Below are 20,504 nucleotides of genomic sequence, written 5' to 3'. Positions count from 1 at the left end.
TTATTGCACTCTTGGCTGTTCCTGGAAAATGATCCTCCAACTCCCAACTCTGTGCCTTTGTGGTGGTCGTACCACTTGTCTGGAATTCTCTCCTTTTATCTTGGCCTCCTGGCTTCCTTAAAATCTCAGCTAAAAGCCCACCTTTTCAGATGTTTTGTGACCCACTTTAATGCTAGTGCCTTCCATTTGAGATTATCTCCAATTTATCATTTATATATACTATTTGTATATAGTTTGCATGATGTCTTCTCCATTAAACTGAGGTCCTTGAGAACAGAAACTGTTTTTGCCTTTCTTTGTATCCCCAGAGGTTAGCATTGTGCTTGGCACACAGCTGATACTTAATAAATTCTTGTTGACTTGACTTAATGAGGTATTCAGGGATAGAGACACGGACACAGTTCTGCCTGGACCACAGTCATGACACAACTAAACCAGCATGTCTTTCAAAATCAAAATTGTCAGAAGAGGGACTCAGTACACCAAGTGTATACCAAATATCTAAATTGTGGAGGATCGGATACCTCTGTTGCTGGCTGTTCAAGAGGGAGAAGGAAAGGATCATAAAACCCAAGCAAAATCATAACTTTGTCCTCTACAGCTAAATTATTATCACAGTCTGGTGTACAGAATTTAGTTTTGGGCAAGTTCTAGTAAGGGCAAGATAATCTGTTAACCTAAATCTGTCTTCCAGGTAAACATCATTCAGCTTTTTGTAAAATGACAAATGCTATCAACAACCAATGGCTCATACTCCAAATCATTTCTTTTTTTTCTTTCTTTTTTTTGGAGGCAACTGGGGGGTCAAGTGACTGGCCCCAAGTGTCTAAGGCCAGATTTGAACTCAGGTCCTCCTGATTCCAGGGTTGATGTTATATCTACTGTGTCACCTAGCTGCCCCACTCCAAATCATAGAAATGCATATTGAAATAACTCTGAGATTTTACTTTTCACCCACCAAAGTAGAAAAAGTGATAAAAAATGGAAATGGTCACTGCTAGAAGGGTTGTAAAAAAATAGGCACTGTGATACACTGTTGGAGGAATTGTGATGAATTGGTCCAACTCTTGGAAAACAAATTGGAATCAGAAAAAAAAAGTTGTTAAATTTCTCATATCCTGCTACTGTTTATATATACCCTAAAGAGAACAAACAAAAATGAAAAGTTCCATATATTCCAGAGTATTGATTTTTTTCAATAGCAGAACACTGGAATCAAATTATGCACCCATTGATTGGGGAATGGTACACAAATTGTGGCATATAAATGTAATGTGACTGCAAGAAATGTTGAAGAATGCAAAGAAACGTGGGATGACTTGTATAAACTGATACAAAGGAAAGAAAACAGAATCAGAAGACCACAATAGTGTCCAACTCTAATTCAATGTAATGAGCAATCTATCCCAGAGAACAGAGAGTAGAAAGGTGAGAGACAAAGGGTATGGAATAGTACATATGCTTTTGATGTGGTTTGAGAGATTCAGGGACCCCCCAAGGACTGAAGTATAGGACTGGGTCGTCTGGAATGAATTCACGAACTCAAGCAGTCTTCCAGTCAGGTGGCAAAAATTTTATTATAATGCTAATATGGTGGGCAGAGCTCCTTAAGGGATTCTGCCATGTCTCTATCTCCGAACACCTCTTACAGTGAGGAGTCAGTGGTGGCATGTTGAAAAAATAACTATGATGTTAAAAACAAAAGTCATTAAACATTTTTAAAAATAAAGAGCCAGAAAAACACAACCGAATTAACAGGCAATTTACTGTGGCATTCCAACATCTTGATCTACACTGGTTCACTTTTCCTTGATTCACCCTTGTTCTGACTATGATGCTTGCCTTGAATCCCAAATTCTAGTTTGGTTCCCTCTTCATCTACTGGTTCTGATCCTAGATGAGGGGGAAGTGAAAGGAGAAGACAGTAAGCATTTATATAGTACCTACTATGTGCCAGGCACTGTGCTAAGCACTTTAAAATATTATCTCATATAATAGGGTCCTCACAACAACCCTTTGAAGTAAGTGTTGTTATTATCCCCAGTTTACAGTTGGGGAAACTAAGGCAAACAGATTAAGTGACTTGCCCAGGGTAACATAGCTAGTGTCTGAGCCAAGATTTGAATTCAAATCTTTTTTGATTTTAGGTCCATGACTCTATCTACTGCACTATCTAGTTGCCTCTGGGTTCCTGGACTACATCTGCCACTCATCTGGCCTGGTATCCTAATTCTGATCCTAACCCTGATTTTTGCCTTACACAATAATTCCCTTTAAGCCTCAACCATAGATTCCCTGGTCTCTGTCCCAAGCTTCCACCTCCTGTATCTAGTGCTCAGCTTTTATCTCTAACAATATGAATCAATCCAGGACACCAAGTCTCTGGAAGGGACAGGCACGAAACATATACCTCTAGTAAACTGCCATTTATTTTCTCACATTCCGTACCTCTAAGTGCGGCTTCTTCTCCTGGAAATTTTTCTCTAGTTGCTCCACTCTCTGCTGCTGCTGGACCTGCTCCGTAAACAGCTGGTCCTGTAACTCCTGGAGCTCCTCCTCCATCTTCACCATCTCCTTCTGGGCCCCCTTGTGGCTCTGCTGCTTCACACTGAGAACAGCCACCTGCTTCTCCTGAACCTTCACCTTCAGCTTGAGGATCTTGGCCATCGTCTTCTTAAATATGTCCAAGCTGCTCTGAGACTGTGACACCCATGGGCCTTTTTGCTTCTTGCTGGGCAGCACTGCTCCTTTTTCTGAAACAGTCTGAAGGTCACCCTCTGCTGCTCTCTCTCCACTTGGTCCAGGAGAAGTCAATTTTCGGTCCATGCTTTCAGGGGCCTGTTTGGCCATTTTGGCTCTTCCACAGGACTTCCCCAACTGCTCATAGTCATGCGACACTTTATTTACTTTGGTTCTGGAGTCCGAAGAGCCCTCCACTCCAGGGCTATCCGACTCCTCTAAACTACATTTCCTTTTGGTTCTCGAGCACTTAACTACTGTCCTGCTGTTCCTCAGGGCAAGACACAGATGGATCTTTTCCCAGTCTTCTTCTACTACTTCATACTCATATTCTGCCTTCTCCTTATTTTCTAATGGAACTCCAAGCTGGATTCGGTCTCCCTCCCGAATAGGACAGGCCTTTAAAGGTTCCAGGCGCTCCTTGTTCAGCCAAACACCATTCAGACTCTGGGGAATGAGAAGAGATAGAAATGAAAAAGCTTCACAATGTTTATTCTCCTTAATGGGGGGAGGGAGGGACTCTGCTACAAATCCTTCTGGCATCCTCAGAAGGAAAACTCTTGAGAACAAATTGCAAGGAAAGTAAACAACTACTCTTAGAAACAGCACTTTTCAAGTGCAGCTTGGTTTATCTCCTATATATTTTATATTCATGCCTCCACTGAGAACTACCTGCAGAACAGGCAGGAATTATTTTATTTCAGGTAGTAATAATAATAATCAGAATTTAACACTCTGAGATTTGCAAAGCATAGTACAGTACAGTACAAATGTTATCTCTTTTGATCCTTACAACAATCCTGTGAGGTGGTTGCTATTATTATCCTCATTTTACAGATGAGGCAACTGAGGCTGAATGAAGTTGAATGACTTGTCCAAGGGTCACACAGCTACTGTCTGAGTGAGAATTTGAACTCAAAAGCCTTCCTGATTCCAAGTCCAGCGCTCTCGAAGAATCACTAAAACAAATGCAACAGCAATGAAGGAAAAATGAAATTAAGCTACACCTCTTGGTGTTATGAAATGGAAAAAATTCAATTCCACTGCAGACAGCTTCTAATGGTTATGTCAGTGAAGTAAGATGTGCCTAAGAAAGCCATTGAAAAACCCGGACATAACAATGAAACCAAAAACCCCTCTGGAAATTACTACCTGTGAGCAAGTTACTTCCTCTCTCTGGCCCCAGTCTCCTCACTTACCAAATGATGTTAGCCAAGTTCCCTTCCTGTTTCTTATAATCCTGTATACATTAGGAGAATTGTGGCTTACTGGAGAGAACACGGACTTGGAACGAGGAAGACCTGATTTGCTGGGAAAGTCAAGTAACACCTTTCAAACCCTCTTCTTCACCTCTAAGATGGGTACCTCCTTTCCCTCATTTGTTGTGAGGGTGAAAATGACAATGTAGATAACAAAGCTCTTCATCAAATTTAGAATGCTATATTATCAACTATAATTATAATAAAACTTATGAAGTACACAAAAAACCAAGGAGAAAGGAACACCAATGCCTTGTACTGGGCATCATTATTCTGGAGACTAAAACAATTAAGATAGCAAAGACTGGCTTTTGTCCAGTTGATTCACTCATTAAGCACTTATGACCTACTATGCTTAGTGCTATAGGAGATAATTAAGAAAAAATGTAAATAAGGAAATGATACAAGTCCTATGCTCGAAGAATTTACAGGCTGGTTGTGGAGACAAAACGTACACACATGAAACCAGTGAACAATACAAGGTAACATATTAGCAAACATGAAGTTATGGGCACTGACCATAAATTCTGTAGTACTTCAGAAAGTAGAAAGAATCAAAAGGTCAAATTAATTCATAGGAAAAGTCAGTTTTGAGCTAGGCTTGAAAAAAAGTGTGGGACTGAGATCAGTAACTATAGCTGGGGGATATCTTAAGAGGGCTCATATGCACCTCAGACCACAAGTCTAACTCTGGGGGTAGGGCTAGAGAGGAAGTTAAGCCCTAAAATAAAGCTAAGATATTGACACCATATACATGTCACATTCAACTCCTGACTCTTATCTTTTTGTTAGTTTTATTCAACCCAAAGATTAGGGGTAATATAAAATAGCATAGTAATTCAAGAGCAATGCTAGGTAGCACGTGACACTTCCTATTCTCCTTCTCTCCATGCCTCTTCAAGGCTGTCAAATGTAGGAATTCTGCATGCAAGATTTTCCCTACTACAATCTCTGGGGCCTGTTTTTCTAACTGAATATTTTGTTGAAGAGCTGGGCTAAAGACAGTATGATCCCTTGCTTACTGTGCTCTAGAATGGCTCACTTGACCAACCCATCCCCCAAATTGTTTTAAGTCGGCCTAGAGATGACCAGCTCTCACTGATGGCAGACCTCTGACTTAAACAATACCTGACGCATTAACAAAGAACAAAGCAGCTACAGTCTAGGAGCTATTAGAAACAGGAATGAACTGAGAAAAAAATTGATACTGTACACATAGCAAACTTCTCAAAGTGAAAAAGCAAGCTGACCTTGAGAGTGTCAAAGGTCAAGGTACAAAAATTTAAGTAAAACGCAAAGGGCAATGATGGATTTAGTCATCAGGTAAAAAAAACAGTGAGTTACTATGGAACAGAAGTTTGAAGAGAGGTAAAAGGTACTGAAGGAGTAAAGAAGCAACAACGGAACCTAGATCATGGTACTTTCTCTACACGCCTTTTCAAATATCCCAAGTCTGAAAAATAAGCTCTCAGTGTTCATTCTACTATACAAGCTTTCCCTTGGTTCGCTACATTTCCCTATCTCTTAACTCCTGGTGCCACCTAGTGGCATAATTCTTATTTATTTTTAGTTTTCAACATTCATTTCTAGTGGTATAATTTATAAATCTTCCTACATCTGTCTCCCAACTCCGCTTTTCAGTCACAGGTGACACCAGGAAAAGACGAATCCACACATCCCTGACACGTCATTCAGATATTCAAATTTCAAAGGATCATAGATTTAGAGCTGGAAGGGACTTTAAAGATCATATAGTTAAACTTCCTCATTCTACAGATGAGGAAATAGGACAAGATAAGTTAAGTGACTTGCCTAAGGTCACAGAGGTACAAAGTACCACATCCTATTTCAAAGCGCTAGATAAAAATGATGAAATATGGAAGTAACATATGGAAATATGTTAGATGTGTTTGGGGAAGAAAGAAACACTAGGACAATGATGGTGGAGTTGTGTACTGGTTTAATCATCAAGGAAAATAATATGGATAATTACGTAAGGTCATATATCCCAAGAACTTGTATGGAAAAAAAGGTACAATATGGAACAAAATATTTGCTGAGGCACTTTTTGTGGTAGCGAAAAATTGGAGATATAGTAAGGACCCACTGACTGGAAAATGGATGAATAAACTGGACTACATGAATGTAATGGAATACATCACTACACTGTAAGGAACAGAGAAAACGGACGATTCAAATAAATATGAGAAGACTTATGTGAACTGACAGAGAAAAAAAGCAGAACCAAAAGAACAATATTGCCTAATATAACCTAATGACTATAACAATGTAAACGAAGACAACACTTAATGACAAGAGATTCTAGGTCAAACTAAAACACACTAGTTTGACCTAGAATCTCTTGTCATTAACAAATGGCAAACTGCTGGGTGAGGTGGTAAATGCTTCTAATCCCTGCCACTGGGAAAGCTGAAGCTGGTGGATCTCTTCAAACTCAGTGGTTCTGAGCTGCAGTGGGCTAAAACAATCAGGTGTCCGCACTAGGTCAAGAATCATTACAGTGAACCCTCAAAATCAGGAGTCATCAGGTTACCTAAAGAAGGGCGAACTGGCCCAGGTCAGAAATAGAGTAGTGAGATTGGGCCATTAAGCAGCTGCTGCTATTCAAAAGAAATACCTAATCCTAAGGAGTCAAGGGAGAGACCCAGAGGAAGGAAGGAAAGTAAGGAGGGAGGAAAGGAAGAGAAGAAATGGTAAATTAAAAGCAGTCAAAAGATGCAAAATCTTTCTATATGCAATGGCTTATAATCATCTGCAAGGATAGATCACTGTCATAAGTATTTAAATGGCTAGGAAATAAGACACTCAGAGAAAAAACAATTTGCCTAATGTTTCTCAACAAGTCAATGTGGGGGAAAGAAACAGGTCAATAGTGAGATAATATATTTCTTAGCACTCTAGTCACCCAAAACCTTCAGGTATTTTTGTGCATTCCTAAGAAGAAAAATTCACGTAGGGTCAAAGAAAGAAACAGAAACCCAAGATGATAAGGCAATGTTCACCTGCCTACTAGAATAATACCTAAGCTGTCCTAAGCACCCATACTCAAGAGCCGTTACTGAGTCTGCAGTCTGGGAATCCCAATGAAATTTTAAAGGAACACTTACTATGTGCCAAGCACTGTGCTAAGTGCTGGGGATACAAAGGCGGAAACATGGTCCCTGTGCTCAAGGAGCTAATATTCTAATGGGAAATATAACATGCAAACAAATATGTACATATAAGATATATACTGTGTAAATGGAAGGCTATTCGGAAAAAGGCACTAGCAGCTGGGGTAATCTGGGAAAAATCTTTTTGGGCAAAGTGGGATTTGAGTCTTAAAGAAAGCCAGGGAAGGGGTAGCTAGATGGCGAAGTAGATAGAGCACTGGCCTTGGAGTCAGGAGGACCTGAGTTCAAATGCAGCCTCAGACCCTTGATACTCACTAGTTGTGTGACCCTGGGCAAGTCATTTAACCCCACTGCCTAGCAAAGAAAACAAAACCAAACAAAAAAAAAAAACACAAAACAAAACAAGAAAGCCAGGGAAGCCAGAAAGTAGAGGGTGAGGAGGACAAGCATTCTAGGAATATGAGACAAGTCAGTGAAAAGGCAGAGTCTCAGAGGCTGAAGTGAGGTGCAGGGAACAACAGCAAGAAGCAGAATGTTGCTGGATCACACAGTACATAGAGAGAATCAAAGTAGGAAAGGGTCAGGCTGTGAAGGGCTTTAAAAGCCAAAAAGAGGATTTTATATTTGAATTTACAAGCCACTGGACTTGACTTTACTAGGGGGTGGGGGTGGGGGGCTAGAGGGTGGTGGCATGACACTGTTCACAACCTGTACTTGAGGAAAAATCAATTTGGCAACTGAGTAGAGGATGGAGTGAAATGAGGAAAGACTTGAGGAAGGAAGCCCAGTCACAAGTCTAGTGGAACAGTCCAGGAATGAAGTAATAAAGACCTGTGCAGGGTGGTGGCTGAGTGAGCAGAGAGAAGGGGATGTGTATCAAAGATGCTGGCAAGGCAAAATCAACAAGACTTGGCAATAGCATGGATATGTGAGGTGAATATGAATAAGGAAGAGAAAACGACACCAAGGTTGTAAGTCTGAGTGATTGGGAGGATGATGGTGCCTTTGATGCGTAACAGGGAAATCTGTAGAAAAGGAGTTTGGGAAAAAAAGATAATGAGTTTTGTTTCAGACGTGTTTCAGGCATGTTCAGACAGTGTGAGATGTCCAAGAAGCAATTAGTGATTTCAAGACTGGAGCTCAAAAGAGGGGTTAGGGCAAGGTGTCTGGGAATTAACCACATAGAAATGAAATTGAATCCATACAGCTGATGAGATCATCAAGAAAGATGGAAAATAAGATAGAAAAGAAAATGGAACCAACAGCAGATCGTTGGGGAATACCCATGGTTAATGGACATGATGTGGTTAAGGATCCAGCAAAGGAGAATGAGGATTGGATCAGAAAGATGGGCAAACCAGAGAGAGCAGTGTCACTGAAACCTAAAGAGGAGAAGGCATCCAGGAGAACAGAGCGATCAGAAATGTCAAGGGAGGAAGAAAGAACGAGAAGGATCAACAAATTGGAGATGAGCAGAAGCAACGTCATCAGAATGGGAAGGGGAAAGTCAGAGAATCAGTCTGAAATGTCTCAAGGTACCAGGAAAAGGACTCCAAAATGGTCTTTCATGTTGTCACTAACTTTTATTTTGTGCTCTCTTGAAAAAAAGAATGGTAAAAGCATTATTTTACAGGACACAACAAACACAGGTCTTCTAAACCACTTATTAAAAGCTATGAGATCAAAAACAAATTCATTCTTGATGTTATACTCTATCACAAATTTTTTGCACATTTGTCTCTCAGTGTTTTTAAAAAATAAACAAACCCAAAGCACTGCAAACCCCATCAAAATTTCATTTAAAAAAAGAAAAGAAAAGAAAAGAAAAAAACAGCACAATTCCTGACTCCACATTTAAGTGCTCATTCTCCAACTATCTCAATAAACAAGAGTGGCCATTCTGTGACAGATTATGGTGATCTGAGTCTTTTTTTTTTTTTTTATTAGAATAGTACATCATCTAAAGGCCTCTTAGCATACATCCTCAGGCAAAAAATGGAACATTGAAATTTTTGTAGCTGAAACTCAATCAACCATCAACAAAGGGAGGAAGCCAGGGTACTGAGCATACCAAACAGAGGGAGGCACACCCAAAAAGACTGCCTAGCAAAAAGGGACAACTACCCTTTCCTACCTCGGGTATACCTTTCTGAAAGAGACAAAATATGGCACACAAACTTAATGAATGCTAATTGTCTTTAAATGTACATAAATGTCTTAAAGAGATCTTTTGTCAGTAATCTGCCTCTTTATTAGGAGAGTAAGATCTGAAGGGAGAGGTTGTATGAAAAAGAGAGCCCTGCAATAAAAGGAATATAAAGTTAATGCTGAAACATGGTCTATGTATATAGCAAGGTCTTGCTTCTCAGAAATGTTGTCTTTGTCTGTTTCCCTGTTGTGGTTGTTCAACAGTTTTTTGGTTTGTTTTTTTGGTTTTTTTTTTAAAGGCAATTGGGGTTAAGTGACTTGCCCAGGGTCACAAAGCTAGTAAGTATCAAGTGTTTGGTCTGAGGCTGGATTTGAACTCAGGTCCTCCTGACTTCAGGGCCAGTGCCGTATCCATCGAGCCACCTCGCTGCCCCTTGTTCAACACTTTTTAAATATCAGTTTGAAGGCTTGGGAAGGTCTCCAAACTTCATTACTAATCCTTTTCTTCAAAGAAATAAGTAAAGCTACCACATGTTTGTACTTTCTTTCTTTCCAAGGAAAGAAAAATCAAAGGAACATTTACACTCTTACACAGACCCTTAACCTAGTCAACTCAGATTAAAAAAAAAAAAATCAACTCTTGTCTTAAAGTAAGTTTCTATAAAATTGTGCATAATTTCACTTTCCCTCCAAAATCCTAAAACCAAGTATGGCAAGATGCTCTTTATTTGATATTCAAACAGTGCCTTGCTAAGACTGCTGAGTTAAATGATTCGGTATTTGTGTATCAAAACCCTCCTGCTACACAGCACAGTGTAAAAGCAACTCCATCATACAGCAGGAAGGTACTTTCTCAAACAGCATGAATTCTGCATTCGCGTTTGTACAAAATGAAGGCCTGTTGGCTCTTGTGGAGTTCTGAGCCCTCTTCTTCCACCATCTAACATGTTCTTCCATAAGTCCTTGGTTCTGGCATAGATGATGACATTCACTGCTACAGAGTTTCAACAGCCACAAGGATTATTGAGTTAATAATTCCCTGAAGGTGTTCATACATTAGAGGTGACCCTGAAGCCAGGCCTTTAAAAAGATACAGAGACAGAGGAAAAAGAATTACATCACCCCCTAGAGAAAAACTATCAGGGGGCAGACCCAAGATGGTGGAGTAAAAGCAGTGACTTGCTTGAGCTCTCCCCTAAACCCCTCCAAATACCTATAAAAAAATGGCTCTAAACAAATTCTAAAGCAGCAGAACCCACAAAAAGAGCAAAACAAATTTCCAGCCCAAGAGAGCCTGGATGGTTGATCAGAAAGGTGTATCACACCAGACTGGGAGAAGAGCGCAGTGTGGTGTGGGTGCACAGGCTGCAGCAACCCTGGAGCAGGCGTCAGAGGAGTGAATCACAGGCAGCTGTGGCGGCTTCCAGACTTCTCTACCCATGAACACCAAAGACAACTCGGAAGGTCAGTGGGAAAAATCTGTGTCAGCGGGGAGACAGAAAAGCCCGTGTTCTCAGCTCCAGTCCCCAAGCTTGGTGGGGACAGCGGCTGCCTCCTGAGCAAGCTTCCGGCCCACAGACTGAGGGGGAATTGAGTGGCTGATCAGAGGGGGATTGCAGGGATCTCTCTGCTGGTGCAGGATTCTCTTGCTTTGCCTGTGCTTGGATCTGGGTTACAGTTCTGGGTAGTGGTCCTGGGGCAATGAGGAGCACTGGTGTGGTGAAGCTTGTTGTGGTGATGGAGAGGAAACCCTCCTCACAGTTCCAAGACAGAAAAGAGTGCTTGTGGTCACTCATAGACCAGAGCACAGGCCAGGAAAGGAGTAAACACCTCACCTTTGATCATACCACCTTGGAAGAATTGAAAATTTACAGGTCCCTAGAAGTATCTCTGAAAACAGCTGCACAAAACCCCTGACGCTTGGGACAGTACATTCTCCACGCTGGAAACAGACTCCTACTTTAACAAAGAGTTTATAACTCAAGTAATTGGCTGGGATCATGAGCAAGCAGCGCAAAAAGAGTCAGACTATATTATCTTACTTTGGTGACAAAGAAGATCAAAACAGACAACCAGAAGAAGACAACGCAGCCAAAGCTCCTACATCCAAAGCCTCCAAGAAAAATATGAATTGGTCCCAGGCCATGGAAGAGCTCAAAAAGGATTTTGAGAAGCAAGTAAGAGAAGTAAAGGAAAAACTGAGAGTGATGCTAAAGGAGACCCAAAAAAATACTGAAGAAAATAACACCTTAAAAAATAACCTAACCCAAATGGCAAAAGAGGTCCAAAAAGCCAATGAGAGGAAGAATGCCCTTAAAAGCAAAATTAGCCAAATGGAAAAGGAAGTCCAAAAGATTACTGAAGAAAATACTTTCTTAAAAATTAGAATAGAGAAATTGGAAGACAGGGACAATTTGAGAAATCAAGGCACTGTAACACTAATCAAAAGGAATGAAAAAATAGAAATGAATGTGAAATATCTCACTGGAGAAACTATCAGAACAGCAGATACAGATCCACCTACCAGGGATTAAGGAACAGATTCAGCAAGGCTTGGGGTCCCCGGAGAGGGCAGTCTACTAGGCACACTCCCAGGCAAAGAAGATTTGAAAAAGCATTTTGGGGTTTATTGGATCCCAAGTTCAACATGAGTCAATAGTGTGGTAAGCTGACCAAGAAGGCTAATACGATCTTAGGGCTAACAAGAGAGACGAAGCATCCAATAATGACGAGGTGATGATGCCACTGTATACCATCCTGATCTAGATATAGATGCTATGTTCTATTCTGGACCCCACATTTTGGGAAGGCCAATGGTAAGCTGGGATGCAAATAGATGGCACAGGGGATAGAGTGCTGGGCCAAGAGTCAGGAAGACTCATTTCCCTGAGTTCAAATGTGGTCTCAGACACTTACTGACTGTGTGACCCTGGGCAAATCACTTCACCCTGTTTGCCTCAGTTTCCTCATCTGTAAAATTAGCTGGAGAAGAAACAGCAAACCACTCCAGTATCTCTGCGAAGAAAACTCCAGATGGGTTCACAAAAAGTCAGACACAACAATTGGTAAGCTGGAAGAGTGCAACTAGGATTGTGAATGTTCATACTATATAAAAATTGGCCGAAGGAACTAGGGATATTTAGCCTAGAGAAAACTCAGAAGTGACACAATAGCTGTCTCCAAGTGTTGGAAGAATTAGTTTTGCCCTGCTTGGTCTCAAAAATCAGACTAGGAACAATTAGTAAAAACTGAAGAGAAATATTTAGGTTTCATAAAAGGCAAAATTTCTTAAGATTAGATTTATCCAAATGTGGAATTGACTACACCTTGGGATGTAATGGATTCCTCCTCACTAGGGATCCTAAAGCAAAGGCTAGATTGACCTCTTGGTCAGGTTTATTGTAGAGGGGATTCTTGTTCAGGTCTGAGTTGCATTAAATGGCCACTGAGGTTCATGCTAACCATGAAATTCAATGATCCTGAGGCCTAAAGAGACCATTAGAGCACAGGAGTTGTTTTACTGCTTATTTATTCATACATGATAAGTCCTTTGCATTTACTGTCAAGTTAAATAAAAAATATTCTATATCTGATGTTTTATTCGCCTGATTACTTGCATGAGTTAAGACTTTTTCTTTAAAAAAAAAAAAGCACACACATCTATGTGTGTATAGACCTAACTGTAAGTATAATTCTGACATTCCTTGGAAAAACCCTCAGAGTATAACTACTAAAAATTACTCAAGATTAAATGTAATATACATACATGCAGAGGTTCAGTTCTGGGCCACAGAAATATTTTGTTGAAATAAAACAATCTGGACATAAAACTGTTATCCTGTTCTTCCTCTCACTTAACTTAGATCTGATGTCTAAAATACACTAAGGTCACCAAGATCCCCAAAAAGCCTTCCCTCGAGCTTTCTTATTCTAGTTAACTACTGTCCCATTTCCACTGCTAATCATCCTGAAAGACTACCAAAACCTGATGCCTCAATTTTCTTACTCATTTTTTCAATTCTAGCCCTCCACCCATTTTACAGAAATTTTTCTTTCAAGGATCACGAATATCTTTGTTTTAAACTCTTGACCTCCCTAGGATTCTGATACTGTTTATTAGTACCCTACAACTAGACATCCTTCAGAGAGACCACATTCTGGTGTTTTTTCCTTCCTCTAGTCCTTCTCCGTCTCCTTGTACTTTGGTAAGGGGGGCGGGAAGAGAGATTATAATTCAGAATAATGTTTGTTAAGTCAGTACTAAGTTCTGTTTATAGATTTACACTCTATAGTATGTATGTGTATCGTAAGATCACATTACCCTTCTTGGTCAGTTTATCAAAGGAGTAACATGAAAGCAATGTTTTAGGAAGATTATTCTGGCAGTAGGACATAATTAGCCTTGAAAGTCAAGAGCTAAAAGTAAGGAGGACAACCAGAAAGCTACTGCAATAGCAGAAGAGTATTAGGTAATAAGGCCTAGACTAAAATGCAAGGTAACAAGGGGAACACAGAGAAAAGGGAATAAAAAACACAATGATTTTTCAAAATACACTAACCATATTATCAAAGGATTCACAATATTATACGATGTGGAATTCTAAAGTGTACATTCTTTTTCAATGTTTCACTACCCTAATCCCTCCCACCATCAAAAAAACAAAACCATCATACAAAAGACGAACGCTCATTTGAGAGACAGGTATGAAGGAAAAGTCTAGGGAACAAAGAGGCTATAGCGAATAGAAGTAGGAAAAAGGAAGAACAAGATTCAGGGATACATCTCAATGACCCCGAAAGTGTTTCAGGTGCCTTACTGGAGAGAGGTCGAGTAAAAATGAAGGACATTTCTAGGGGTAGCTGATAAGCTGAGGCAGGGATGTGGATACAAAATCTACTTAGGGCAACTAGATTAAATCCAATTTAACTTAAGAACAAAGGGGATAAAAAAGGAAGATTTCAGCTGGCCAGTTTCTCATCATGCCTTTAGCCTTTTTGGGGAGACTTGAGCATGACATTCTACGGGCTTGTTGGGAACAACAGGATTGTTTGTTCACCCTAAGCCCTAATAAGCAGGGTTTTTTCCTTCCTTTTCAGTTCACCAAAGCTATATTTGAGAGGCAAAACTACAGTACAGACTACCCTGAACCTCAGCCAATCAGTTCAGTCAACTACCATTTATGAAGCACCTACTATGTGTCAGCTAAGTGCTGGGAGATACAATTGCTAAATGACCTCATTTTGTTCCAAAGCTGAACCTGAACTACCAGTAGAGGGAGAGATAAGCATTCGTATAGCACCTACTATTTGCCCAGCACTGTGTTAAGGGCATTTACAAATATTATCTCATTTGATCCTAATAACAACCCTGCAAGGCAGGTGCTGTTATCCCCACTTTACAGTTGAAGAAACTGAGGAAAAGAGGTTGTGACTTTTTTTTTTTTAATGGTCAAAGTTTTATTTGTGCAAATTTGTTTCTTAGGCTTTATTTATACCTGCATGATAACATATATTTTCCACTAGAGTCTACAAAGCCTACACAATGTCACCAAAGTGGTTCTAGGTTGCTGAAAGTAATTCCACCAGTCTATGATGTGATAGGTCCTACCAAGCTGGAAAGGCTTTGCCTTTAGTCATGTACAGGTGTCATCCACAGACCAGTCAAGCTAAGTTCAGAGAAGCTTAACATCAAGAGGTTGGACACTCGCTGATAAATTTTTCTATAAAAACAAAACAAAAACAAAAACCCCAATAAAGAATCCAAGGCAAGCAGAGTTTGCCATCTCTTTTGGAGGGAGCGCTCACATTGATGAAATTATGGATCATTTGAAGTCTAATATCATATTCAATTCTATTCTAGCTGCAAAGCAACCTTTTTTAAAATATGAAAGAAATCTAAGAAATGAACTTTTAAAAATATTATTCCTAATATTACTGCTCTATATAAAATATAAAAACAGTAATTTTAGTATTCTTGTGGCCTAAGAATGTATTTACTTTTCTCACCTGGGATCAATCAGAAGACAATTATTGCCATCATCATTATTTTACCTAGCACTTTCTGAGTTTCTAAACAAAACACTAACTCCTCAATTTCAGAATCAAACTTCAATGCAAAAAAATGAGAACAATGTTGGGCAAAAGTCAACTATATGTACTTTATACTGAACGCCCAAATAATTCCCAAAGATAAACAGATATGTTGGTCAGGGTAAAGTGAAGGGTAGTTTAATATACTGAACCATACTTCAACAGAAAACTTCACAGTCTTTCTGACCAAACAAGAATGTTCCCAAAGTCCACCTGCAAAAGTGCATGTCTTGTAGGCAAATTTTCACACAAATAATGACTAAATAACATGTGGTTTGCTCTTTAATTAAATTATAAAAATTATGTTATGTTGATTCTTGAGATTTTTTAGCTCCTTCTCTTGCTAATCTATCTTCATTGCCTGCAAACCCTGAATGACCGGGAACACGCACTCATTTAATGTCTATGCCTTGAATAAGTGTATCAAGCTTAACAGTCTTCTGTGTTAATGACATCTTTTCCTGTGCTTGTTTTCCAGTCATTTTTCTTCCAGTCTTTAACCCAACTTGCCATATCACTTATGGTAAACATACTATCTGTGTAGAGAATCAGTTTACTGATGTTTTGATTCTTGGCTTGTTCAATTGCTTTACAGGCAGCATGTACTTCTGCTCTTTGGTTCGTCTGTTGACCAGGAAGTCTATCACCCACATTTAGGGGATGGTCTGGCCCCCAATAAACACCAATGCCTGCTCTCGATTTCCTCCTCCCATTACTGGGAGCAACAGCCATCTGCATATACCACAGCTGTATCTCCCATGTAAGAAAATATATCTTTGAGGTCATAAAAAAGGGAAAAGGACCCATGTGTACAAAAATATTTATAGCAGCTCTTTTTGTGGTGGCAAAGAATTGGAAATTATGGGGATGCGCATCAATTGAGGAATGGCTAAACAAGTTGTGCTATATAAATGTAATGGAATATATTGTGCTATAAGAAATGATGAGCAGGCAGACTTCAGAAAAATCTGGAAAGACTTGTATAGACTGATGCTGAGTGAAGCGAACAGAACCAGGAGAACATTGTACGCAGTAACAGCCATGTTGTGTGATGACTAACTTTGACAGACTTAGCCCCTCTCAGCAATGCAAGGATCTAAGACAGCTCCAAAAGTCTCATGATGGAAAATGCTATCCACATCCAGAGAAAGAACTATGGAGTTTGAATGCAGATCAAAGGATACTATTTGCTCTTTTATTCCTTCTGTTTTGTTTTATTTCCTCTTTCTTGTGGTTCCTTCTATTGGTTGTAATTCTTCCTTACAACATGACTAATGTGAAAATATGTTTAATAGAAATATATATATAGCCTATATCAAATTGCACCCCTTTTTGGGGAAGGTGGGTGGGGAAGGAGGGGAGAAAAATTTAAAACTCAAAAGCATATGGAAGTGATTGTTGATAAATCAAAATAAATTAATAAAAAAAAGAAAGGAAAAAAATCAAAGAAAAATGTATCTTTGCTAAGTGAAAGTACTGAGTCTTTATTTTGTTTTGTAAGCTGTGAGCAAGGTTCTTCCTCTTCATCTGATGACTCACAGGGTCTCTTGTTTGGCTTCACTCTGGGGTCTTCTCTGTCACTTTTCTTTTTCTGCTCTGTTGAACAATCAGGGCTTGCCGTATTTTGTACAAAGGCCCAAGCCTCATCCTCAGTAGCAAACTTCTTGAACCTGGCAGCAGGAAATCTGTTCACTTGTGCTTAACATTCACTCCAAGTGGGGAGCTCGCCGGTCTTGCATGGAACATGCCAGCACTCAGGTGGCACGGGCCACAGCGGCTAAAGGCACCCATGACAACTCTGGGGCCAGCAGCCCAGAGCCTCAGCATGGCCAACTCTGGGGCATAGTGGCCATGGGGAGGACACTCCCCACACCCAGCATAGGCAAGGACTCGGGGGCTGGTTAAGTGTCTTTCACAGGCTTACCCAGCTAGCAAGTGTCTGAGGCCACATTTGAACTCAGGTCTTCCTAATTCCAGGCCCACTGTATCACCAGCTGCTTCCGAATCAGACCCAGTCCAGGCTGGTGCTATCTTGAGAAATTGGAACATAAAGAGTTCAATGAAGGTAGAGATTAGCAGTACAGAGGAAGATAAGCCTGGATTGGCCATCATGCTTCTTTTTAGTGGCACTTTTGGTGATGCCTGTAAAAGTGTTGGCTGCCTACTGTAATGTACTCTTCACTCATGGGAGATTAGAGAATAAACTGCCTGTGACCATTCTACAAGAAGAGAGAAATTCTACATTGCTGACCAATCTTCCCAGGACTTCTCTATCATGCCCATGCACTGAGTACTTTTACCACCATCCCCCTATCTACCCCAGCTTCCTCTGATAGATTTTTTTTCCTTCATTAGAATGTAAAATCCTTGAGGACAGGCACCATCCTTCTGTTTGTATTTGTATTCCCAGTGCTTAGCACAGTGCCTAGCACTTAGTAAGTGCTTAATAAATGTTTGCTGACTCACCTGACTTGAAAGGCAAAACACTCAGGTCCCAAGTCACCTGGAAAGTCCTAGACCTTTTTGCCCTTTGAAGTATGAGGAGGTAAATTTATTCCAGGAAATAGTATGGACTTGAGATATATGAAAATGCATAGAATCTACGAACGTCAGAGGTTCCCCAGGGCCAGGGGGCATATCTAGACCTATTCAAAGGAAATGTTTTAAGTATGAAGAAGTCTTGGAATGGCTTAATCCCCTGATCTGTTTCAAGCCTGATGTTTTGCTTTCTAGTACCTAGTATCCTGTCCCTTCAAAACTACTGTCATAATTCAAATGTTTATAGCTTAAGTTAAACTCTTTTCCCAGACCGCTTACCTCCTTCTCATAGTCAAAACACATTAAATTATATACAAGGGGAAAGAAAATGGGTCAACAGATTTTATGAGACACATAAATACTCAGTGCTTAGAAAAGCTGCCTGTATAGTAAGTATGTTACTGGCCAGTTCTCACACTTAATCAGTATACCTCAGGATAGTTCGTTTTCCTGCACCCTCTCAGGGGCTCCTGGCACCACACATGTAACCCAACACCTCACAGGCCAGTGAGTATTTCACCATCATGATCCAAACCTGATTGTCAGTTTTCCTTCCTAGGAACCTGCATGATGCTATTGAATTCACCCTGTTCACTAAGCTTATAATCAGCTCCTTGTCATATTCCTAAAGCTAACTCAGCATACTCTGGAGCAGAAGCCACCCAGGCCACAGGGCTATACAGATACCCTCGTACCTGAAGGCTCCAATTCAGTGTTAACTGTGAAAGGACTCTGACAAACTTTAACTGCAGACATATAGGACACATACTACTAATAACCCACTTTTCCTGGCAGCCTTCCTAAAAAGTCTGTATCAGCAGAACACACTGACACACACGAAGAAGACAGGAGACCAAGGGACCAAGAGGACCACTCAGCTGCCACCTTAATGCAAGCACAGCCCTCCCTGCTTCTCCTCAGATCTCATGTAATATAAGCACTCTGCTTTAGCAGAACTGTAATTGCAAGGGCTGCTAGGTGGCACAGTGGACAGAGCACCGGCCCCGAAGACAGGAGGACCTGAGTTCAAATTTGACCTCAGACCAAACACTTGACACTTATTAGCTGTGTGATAATGGGCAAGTCACTTAACCCCAATTGCCTTTAAGAATTGTAATTGTGTAGTAGCACTCAAAGTGTCAAAGACTACACTGTCTCTCCCACTTAAATAATTTGGTAACGTGCAACTCAGATGTACAGAAAAGCCAGTACTCTCTCAATTGCCAATTGCATACCGGATCCTGCTGCTTTCCAGAACTGCTGCTACTATCATGAGAACTGGGAGCTGTGGAAAATGAGGGCCACAGGCTGAGAACAGAAGGACAAAAGAAAAGGAAAAGAATCTTTATTTTAAAGCTTACACAATCAATTAAGTTCATCAAATGTGTAATAAGTACCTATTACGTGCAAGAGACTCTGTTAGACAGCAAGGAGAGAAAGACAAAAAATGAAACATTCTGACCCTGACACGTGGTAGTAAAAAATGGATTCCTGCTCTGGCTTGGGTTCTCCCAGACAAGTTCTGAGTCCACAAGCTCACAGACTCAGAAATGGAAGAAAGCTTAGAGTAGGAATTCTTAATCTTTTTCATGTCATGGACTTTCTGATCATCTGATAAAACCTAAGGCCCCTTTTTATTTTATTGTTTTTAATATTGTTAAATTAACAATTTAGTATTGTTAATAGAAAGCAATTACAATGAAATAAGATATATTTTTTCTCTATTCCAGGTTACAGGACCCCTGAAATCTATCCATGTACCACCTTGGGGGGTCTGTGGACCCCAAGCTAAGAATCCCTGATCGACAGGGTCATCTTCAACTCCTTCATTTTACAGATGAGGAAACTAAGGCCCAGATATGTTAAAAAATTCATCTAGGGGCACATAGTCAATGAGTATAAGAGCTGAGATTTGAACCCCAGATCCTCTGACCTCCAAATTCCATGCCCTTTCCACTGTACCACACTGCCTCTTCAATTCAGATTCTGTTTTTTCGCCTTCTTTTCTCCTCTCTATAACCCCTTGGTGATTTTTTCATTCCACCACTTTCAATCACCCATTTCTATGCAGATAGCTCCTAGGTCTCTAATTCTGATTGCTTTCCTGGGGTTCAGACCCACAATACATACTTCCTATTAGGAAGCTCTACATAAAGGGATTAAAAACTCAATACGCCCCAAACTCAGCTTCCTATCTCAGGTTTGACAGAGAGGAAACATAGGAGACATAAAAGAAAGAACATCTTACTGTTATCAGTGAACCAGTTGCTGTTCCTCCCTTCCACACTTCCACGCTGTGCGATTCTGGCTAAGTCACTTAATCTGTTTAAGTATTAATTTCCTCATCTATAAAATAGCCTAAAAATAATTTTAGTACCTACCTCACAGGGCTATAGTGAGGCTCAAATGAGAAGCAATCTGAAAACATTTTAAACTATGCAAATGGCCTTTATTATTATTATTATTATTTCCCCCTAAACCAGCTGCTCCTTTGGACTTCGCTATTTCTATCTAAGGCAACACCAATTACTCAGTCTCACATGTCCATAACCTTGGAATTGTCTTTGACTTTTCTCTCCATCTTTTATATCTGATC

General features: G+C 40.2%; 1 protein-coding gene and 1 pseudogene across 5 annotated transcripts in view; both read right to left on the bottom strand.

The window, feature by feature from the left end:
- CMTR1 (cap methyltransferase 1) overlaps nt 1-20,504 on the bottom strand; it is a 152,814-nt gene that overhangs the window by 113,016 nt on the left and 19,294 nt on the right. For all 5 annotated transcript variants that reach the window (XM_027876243.1, XM_027876245.1, XM_027876244.1 and 2 more), the window contains exon 3: nt 2,449-3,186. In XM_027876243.1, the coding sequence (XP_027732044.1) occupies nt 2,449-3,186 (738 nt within the window). The remainder of the gene's footprint in view (nt 1-2,448; nt 3,187-20,504) is intronic.
- LOC114053304 lies at nt 15,676-17,685 on the bottom strand (annotated as a pseudogene).

This window comes from Vombatus ursinus, unplaced genomic scaffold (genome assembly GCF_900497805.2).
Source record: "Vombatus ursinus unplaced genomic scaffold, bare-nosed wombat genome assembly UNPS02014811.1, whole genome shotgun sequence".
Classification (NCBI taxonomy): Eukaryota; Metazoa; Chordata; class Mammalia; order Diprotodontia; family Vombatidae; genus Vombatus; species Vombatus ursinus.
This window is presented reverse-complemented; position numbering and strand designations above follow the sequence as displayed.